An 8,204-nucleotide genomic window follows, 5' to 3' on the forward strand; every position below is an offset into this window, starting at 1 on the left:
TGGTTCCTATTTTTCTACTTGCATTTTTACATGCTTTCGAACTGCTAGGTTGGCAGAAGCTAGGACAAATAACGGGAGCGCACTCCGTTACACGGCACTAGGGATTTGAACCACCAACCTTTCTGATCGACAAGCTTAGCCACTGAGCCCTTATTACCTAGACAGCAATTTTCAGATGTGTGGACTTCAACTCCCAGAATTCCCATAACAGCCGAAGTGGCACAGTGGTTAGAGTGCAGTACTGCAGGCCACTTCAACTGACTGTTATCTGCAGTTCAGCGGTTCTAATCTCACCGGCTCAAGGTTGACTCAGCATTCCATCCTTCCGAGGTGGGTGAAATGAGGACTGACTCTGGGGCTGACTCTGTAAACCGTTTAGAGAGGGCTGAAAGCCCTATGAAGCAGTATATAAGTCTAACTGCTATTGCTATTGCTAATTCAGTCATTTAATCTGGAGCATCAGAACTGTCCAATTTCATAAATAAATACATCTACTTAACACGTTTATTTTAAAGTTCTGAAGCAGAGGATGTCCTAATCATGTTTGGGACTTGAGCCTTTGCAAAAGCAAAGAATCATGCGATAGATGAGAGGATAAATGCATGAACATTTGAGGTGCCACTTTTAAAAAGCAAGCATGTAGCTCACTCCGTTACGCAGCGCTAGGGATTCGAACTGTTGAACTGCCAACCTTTCTGATCGACAAGCTCAGCATCTTAGCCTCTGAGCTTAACCCTCTGATCCAAACCAAAAACCATATCACCAAGTATGATTAAGTGAATGTAATCACTTAAAATTATTTGGCTCCCTGATTGCCTTAAGAGCAGCCCTTAAGAGTGTCAGCCGATGAATTTTACCATGGCTACGTGCATTGAATTCCGGTCAGCCTCGCTGTAAACTGCCACCGACTTCACCCCCATCTTCCGGGCAGTCCGCATCACCCTGCAAGCAATCTCGCCTCTGTTTGCCACGAGAACTTTCTCGATGTTCCTTTGAGCTGTTTTTTCAAATTAAAAAGCACATCATGAGAAATAAGGTCTGCAATAATTATGGCCATATCCTATGACTACTAAACTGTCCACTTGTCAGAATGCCAGGAGAATGTTTTTTTTTTTAATCTGACTTCAAAATTAGTTTCTAGTTATTGTATAAAATGTTAGAAACCTAGAAAAAAAATCCATTAAAAAAATAAGCCAAATAATTTACCTGTTACAGAAGCATATTCTCTGGTACTCCAGGCCCAAAGCCATTTTCTGTGAAAGGAAAAGACCGTCAAAATTTAGCATTAATTTAGTGACCATTCATAGTAACAACAGAACTGGAAAAAGTTCTGACTTACGACCAGTCTTACAACTGAAAAAAGTGTGCTTATGACCATGAGCCCCGGTGGCGCAGTGGTTAGAGTGAAGTACTGCTTGCTACTTCTGCTGCCTGTCGGCTGCTTGCAATTTGGCAGTTCGAATCTCACCAGGCTCAAGGTTGGTTCAGCCTTCCATCCTTCTGAGGTGGGTAAAATGAGGACCCAGATTGTTGGGGGCAAATAGGCTGACTCTGTAAAATCGCTTAGAGAGGGCTGTAAAGCACTGTAAAGCGGTATATAAGTCTATTGCTCTCATAGCATCCCCATGATCATGTGATCATAATCCACACTCTCGGCAACCAACATGTACAGTAGTGGCCAAAATTGTGGAAGCCTTTTGGGAAAAGTGTATTTTCTAAAACTAGCTAACACCACCACTTTTTTTGGAGTAGTACCATAAAATTATATACCAATGGGAAGATGATTTAATCACGAATGTAATGCAATAACATTTATGAAGGATTTGCTATTAGAATAGCAGTTATACAGAAGAAAAGTGAAACGAGATATACACAAATGATCACCATGTTAGTTAATACTCAGTTGGGTAACCTTTAGCATGAATTACAGCCTTACAGCGTCTTCCCATGGAGTGAACCAAGTCTTTTAGTTCTGCAGCTATTGTAATGTGAAACCAAGATTGAATTGTTGTTTTCTATTAACTGGGTTTTATTGCTGGGTTGCTTCTGGCTAACAAGTTTCTTTAGTCGGCGCCATAGATTATCAATTGGGTTAAAGTCTGGGATGAGAAGCAAAACGTCTTCAAAGAAAAAATAAGAAAATCCAGTTGCCTCCTGAAAAAGCATCTTTGGGACAACCATGACCTGGATGACTGGGAATCTCCACAGACTCCCAAAGAACAAAGACACATTTAAATAAGAGATTGGACAACCCTTTGTCTGAAATAACACGGGGTCACCTGCTTGAGCAGAGGGGGTGGACTAGAAGACCTCCAAGGTCCCTTCCAGCTCTTGTTATTCTGCATTAGGGCGGAAGCCAACCTGTGCCAACAGAGCAGGGAGAGATGACTGACAAATCACCCATCACCACCACTAGCTCTCCAGTTGCTCCAGGTTGCCAGCGGGGTTTTTGTGAAAGCTTAGACACGCGTCGGGCCCAGTCCACACGTGCAGGTTGATCTACAAAGCCTCAAAAATACACCTCCGACCCCAGGAAGGGGGGGACCGCGGAGGTCCCCTCCTTTCATTCGGGACCAACAGCCAGACGGTGGGGGCTCTGCAAGGGACCGGCTCGGCACAGCCCAGGAGCTCCCTGCCTTGCGGGCAAAAGCGGGACTCTCCTCTCCCAGCTTCCCGCGGGGAGCCCCTCGCCCTCGCCCCGCGCCCTCACCTGCCCTGCAGCGCCCGCCGGAGCTGGCGTCGCCCCACGCCGCCCAGCGCCAAAGCCGAGGCCGCCATCCCAGCGCCGGAGCTGCACAGAGGCGGGGGACTTGGGCCGGGCTAGCGGCGGCGTTTGGGCCTATCAGCGAGGCCGGAAAAGAGGCCGGGCTCGGTGGGGAGGAAGCGGCGGAGCTGCCCGGGCGGAGGAAAAGTTCCCCAACCTTCGCCCAGGAGAAAGGCCGGGCGCGCTTCCGGGGCTTTTCCAGCTGCCTCTGCCGCCCAAGAACCCTGCCCCGCCCTGCCCGATGTGTTTTTTTACCCTCGTGGCTTCGTCCCCATTAAAGCTTAGCCTCATTAGCCAGGTTTCTTGGTTTGTGCGGGGTTTTGGCCAAGTCGGGGAAGGAGTTGGGGGGCGACTCTCCTTCGTGAGCAGGGGGTTGGGCTAGATGACCACCAAGGTCCCTCCCAACTCTGTTACTGTTTACATACACAAAGGAGAGGGAGTCAAGCACCTGAAGGTAGAACAAGAAGCAATGGGTGGAAACTAATCAAGGAGAGAAGCAACCTACAACTAAGGAGAAATTTCCAGACAGTTGGAACAATTAATCAGTGGAACAGCTTGCCTCCAGAAGTTGTGAATGCCCCAACACTGGAAGTTTTAAAGAAGATGTTGATAACAATTTGTCTGAAGGGGTGTAGGGTTTCCTGCCTGGCCAGGGGGTCGGACTAGAAGACCTCCAAGGTCCCTTCCAACTCTGTTATTCTATCTACAGACTTGGCTACACGTTACACTTTATTTGCATGTGTTAGAATTATGTTTGTGTGCAAGTGAAGGTTCAGTTTTGACTATCCAGGAAGTAGCTTGTCAGACAACTGGTGGGAAAAGAAATCTGTTGTGAAATAACTTTTATCCAACTTTTTGTCCTTGACTTGCAACCATTCATTTAGGGACTGTTCTAAGCTACATCACTGAAAAAAAGTGACTTATGACTGTTTTCCACACTTACGACCTTACATGACCATATAATCAAAATTCAGATAAGGAGAAATTTCCAGACAGTTGGAACAATTAACCAGTGGAACAACTTGCCTCCACAAGTTGTGAATGCCCCAACACTGGAAGTTTTGAAGAAGAGGTTTTCATAACCATCTGTCTGAAGTGGTACTATAGGGTTTCCTTCCTAAGCAAGGGGTTGGACTAGAAGACCTCCAAGGTCCCTTCCAGCTCTGTTCTTTTTTGTTCTATTCTAGTCCAGGGGTCACCAACCTTTCGGACCTCAGGGACCACTAAATTCATAATTTTAAACCCTGTGGGCCACTAATAGGCTTTAAAAAAAAGATAAATAGTATTTAGTGCAATATAAAAATGCAAATAATTTTTCTGCAGATCACCAAAAGTTTCTCAGGGAGCACCAGTGGTCCACCTATTCTGTTCTGTTTTGTTCTGTCCTGTCCTGTCCTATCCTATCCTTATATCCTTATATTCCTATATCCCTATTCGCACACCCTCCCTGAATGGGGTGGGGGGTAGCAATGCTACTCCCAAGGACAGACCCCCCCCCCAATTTCAGGGTCTGGATGGAATTTTTATTATTATTAATGGGTCTCAGAGCACAGAGATGTCTCTAATGTGAGGATTCTGAATTCTTATTTTTGGCCTCGTTGACAAGTACAAGTTTTTTTTTCTTCAGAGAAAAGCATTGGGAATGAAAACTCATAATTATTCGGAGCCAGAAAGTTGGGCTGTGAATTTAAAGCTATTTTATAAACATTTTCTTTCTCTATCTTTTGAGGAGTTGGAGATTTATTATTAACTAAGCAGATAGATTTATAGGCCATTGCCTACTCTAGGAAGGTATCTGATCTACCATCTTCACCAAGCCTCAGTAGGTGGCAATAGTTGTCTGACTTTAAAAACTAACCATGACTGGAGCTGACTGGTGGTGGATGAAAAACTTGGACCACAGATTAGTCTTCCAGAAAGTTTTGAAAAATAAATTTTTCCTTTGCAAATACATGTATTTGCAAAGCACTAGCACTTTCATCTCAGTATCCACATTTTGTGTGAGTATTTGGGCTATATTATTTTATGGGAAGAAAATTCAATATAGCCTATTTTTTGTGGTTTATATAAGATCAGTAAAGGAACAAAGCTTTGGTGTGTGTAGGAAAAAAAAATTGTTGGAAACAGTCTAGGATTGTAAACAGTAAAACAAATTAAATTAAATTTCCATACCAACCATCCAGTGGTGGGTTTCAAAATTTTTTAAAACCTCTTCTGTAGGTGTGGCCTGCTTTGTGGGAGTGGCTTGGCAGTCATGTGACTGGGTGGGCGTGGCCAACTTGTAAAATGTGGTGAAACTCACTTAACAATGCTCTTGCTTAGCAACCCAAATGCTGGCTCAGGAACTCTGGCATTTGAAGCATGCAAGTCTTAAAGCTGTCAAGTTACAAGACCCTTGCACCCCTAACCCTTTAGAAAAAAAACCTCCAGGCGTGTTCAAACTTGACAGCTTTAAGACTTGTGGACTTCAACTCCCAGAATTCCTCCTCCAGTCATGTAGGCTCAGAAACTCTGGCATTGAAGCGTGCAAGCCTTAAAGCTGTCAGGTTACAAGACCCTCGCACCCCTAACCCTTTAGAAAAAGTACCCCAGGGATGTTCAAATTTGACAGCTTTAAGACTTTAAGGTTTAGATGGGACTCTTCGAGGTGGGTGGGGCAATTGGTGAGCCAGCCAATCAGTGAGCGGCGGGCGGGGCAAGTGTGGTGTGGATGGGCGGTGGGGAGGGGGAGGGAGCTGGGACCGGTTCTAAACAGCATGATAGATTTGTGGAACCTCTTCTGTAGAAGAGGTTAGAACTGGCAGGAACCCACTCCTGCAACCATCTCACCTAAATGGGTCCGGACGGTTTTAGAACATCCTTAGAAAACCATATAAAAAAATGAATAAAAGCATAAATTAAAATCAGGTTAAAACTCCCAAGTAAAAAAAAGGTAAAAAATGCAAAAGCAGGGAAATTGACAAGGCAGTGGCAGTGTTCTTAGTTACCCCCCCCCCAAAAAAAACCTTTGTAATTGCAATGTACTTCTAGTTTCTCCACAATTCAGATAAATCACCTGATAACATCTCACAATTTTGGAAAGATAAATTTGCCTAAAGAGGAATATTTTCTGCAGAAAACGTTGACTTGAAAAATAGTTCCTTTTTTTTTAACAGTGTTTTTCTGAGCCTCGGGAGTTTAAAATATCCCTCAAGGAGAAGGGAGTAGCAGATCACTTCTATTCTCTGCCCAGAAATTTAAAGGAAAGCGTGATCTCTAGGTCCAGGAAGGTTATGCTTTTTATCGAATAACTACGGGAAAATGGATTAAATACCAGAGAATACAAGGCTGTGCAACCTCAAGTCAACTGATTTGGCAGAATTTGCTTGGCCCTTTCCATTCTGCCTTTCAGCAGTTTGAAAACTAGACTAGGTAGATTGAATTACATGAGACAGATAATGCATTTTTGAACCAATCTGTGGTTAACTGAAACATGGTTTATTATTTCAGCATTTCATTTTCCTGGGGTTGCACTGTAGGAAGTTAGCACCCACCTCTCTCCTAGGAAAATGAGATATTTTAGGAAATGTTAAAAGGGAGGAATATTTCCCCTAAAAGGAAGGCAGACACTCAGTCCCATCCCCGCCACTTTTCTCAATGGGCCATTAAGGCCTGTGCCAGTCTATTCTACATAACAAAGATCTACCTCCTTCAGGCAGAGCCATAATAGGAATCCCAAAGCCCTTTCACTACTTCATCACCCAGCAGGAGTCAACCAAGCTTGGGACTCAGGAGAGCCTACAGAATTGCCCCTGCATGGCCCCATGGGAGTCTGACAACCAATCAGAATACAAACTCAAATTCAAAAGCCCAGAGAGGGTATGAAACTTAGTCACTCTCAGCATCTCTTCCCTTTTTTTCTTCACCCAAGATCTTGAAGCATGTGGTCCTGCCCACCATTAAAACCTTCTTTCCAAGCAGCCACCATGAATCCAGTGTCTTTTCCCCCACTTGGAACTGAACCCAGATGGACATTTCTTCCAACAGTACAATTCAGTGAGTTTCAGATTTAACCATTCTGGCCAAGCATGTTGTGAAGCAACAATCTGTATGTGTGAAAGTCTGCAGAGTTGGTTGAATTAACACGCTATGATATGCCATAATATGGTTTGGTTTTAGCACAGCACAACGTGTTAAAAAAAAACAAAACACCAGCCTGGGTGTTTTTATAAACCATTTATTTATTGCTAAGCCAGTTAATGTTACTCAATAAACCATGATGAAGTCATCGCTTAGTACAAAGAGTGTATCCACCCATTATTGTAACCTTGAAGTTGGCAGCAGATGGGAAATGATGATTTGTGAGTGATAAGTCAGCGTGGAGTTGATTCTGAAAATATCCTACATTCATAAAATAGAGAAGGGCAGACATCCTATTCCCTAACTAAGGAGTGATGTAATTTATTTCAGTCACAGAACCATAGAATGATAGGACTGGAAGAGACCTTGGAGGTCTTCTAGTCCAATGCTTGGTCTTGATTGGTCTTGAACCAATCTGTGGTTAACTGAAACATGGTTTATTTCAGTATTTCATTTTCCTGGGGTTGTACTGTAGGAAGTTAGAACCCACCTCTGTTTAAGGTTGGCAACCTTAAACACTCAAAGATCCCCAAAGGTCCTAACTGGAAGCCCCCCGTTTTCAATTCTGGAGCCAACCGGAAGTCCGGTTAACTCACCACAGAGTCTCCTCCTAGCGCGGCATCCTTTTTCCTCTACCTGTCCTAACCGAAAGCTCTTATCAATTGTGGAGCCAACCGGCAATAGGGAGCTGCAACAAAAGGATGAAAGAGCCACTTGCGGCTCCACCAGAGCCTCAGGTTGCCTTATACCATCCCAGATAAATGGCTCTCCAATCTCTTCTTTAAAACTTCCAATTTGGAGCACCCACAGCCTTGAGAGGCAAGGTGGCCTGTTGATTCATTGTTCTTGTTGTAAGGAAATTCCTCTTTAGTTCCAGGTTGAACTTACCTCTGACAAGCTTCCACCCATTGCTTCTCTTCCTGCCCTCAGTGTGTTATAATACCGTTACTAAAGCTCAGAGCATAATGTGTGTTGAAGTTTTTGCCTAAATACCCTTTACAATGTGTCTGCTGCAGACAGGTCTGCCTGATAAAGAGACACACATTATAACTATTAATGTTACTTGAATTCATGGATTACCTTTGCAAATACATGCTGGCTAATTTAAGAAAACCCCAATAACCCCCAAGCAAATAAATGCATCGCTACTGTTGTAGACAGATAATAAGACGTGAATGCACCTGCATTGAGCTGATTAATTTCCAATTAAGTGTTAAAAGTGTCAGAAATTTAAAGATCACTTAAAGATGCCCGACTGCTGTTTTTACATCTGATTGCCACAGCAAAGCAAGCAGAATCTCCCATTCTTCCTGATGTTATC

General features: G+C 43.7%; 1 protein-coding gene across 1 annotated transcript in view; it reads right to left on the reverse strand.

Moving 5' to 3' along the window:
* The window catches only part of MCCC1 (methylcrotonoyl-CoA carboxylase 1), a 32,310-nt gene extending 29,462 nt beyond the window's left edge, over positions 1 to 2,848 (reverse strand). The window contains exons 1-3 of the mRNA XM_032225362.1: positions 2,711 to 2,848; positions 1,207 to 1,253; positions 858 to 997 (exon numbers count right to left, since the gene is read on the reverse strand). Of these exons, the coding sequence (XP_032081253.1) occupies positions 858 to 997; positions 1,207 to 1,253; positions 2,711 to 2,778 (255 nt within the window). The 5' untranslated portion in view covers positions 2,779 to 2,848. The remainder of the gene's footprint in view (positions 1 to 857; positions 998 to 1,206; positions 1,254 to 2,710) is intronic.
* Positions 2,849 to 8,204: the final 5,356 nt, after the last annotated feature.

This window comes from Thamnophis elegans, chromosome 10, assembly GCF_009769535.1.
Source record: "Thamnophis elegans isolate rThaEle1 chromosome 10, rThaEle1.pri, whole genome shotgun sequence".
Classification (NCBI taxonomy): domain Eukaryota; kingdom Metazoa; phylum Chordata; class Lepidosauria; order Squamata; family Colubridae; genus Thamnophis; species Thamnophis elegans.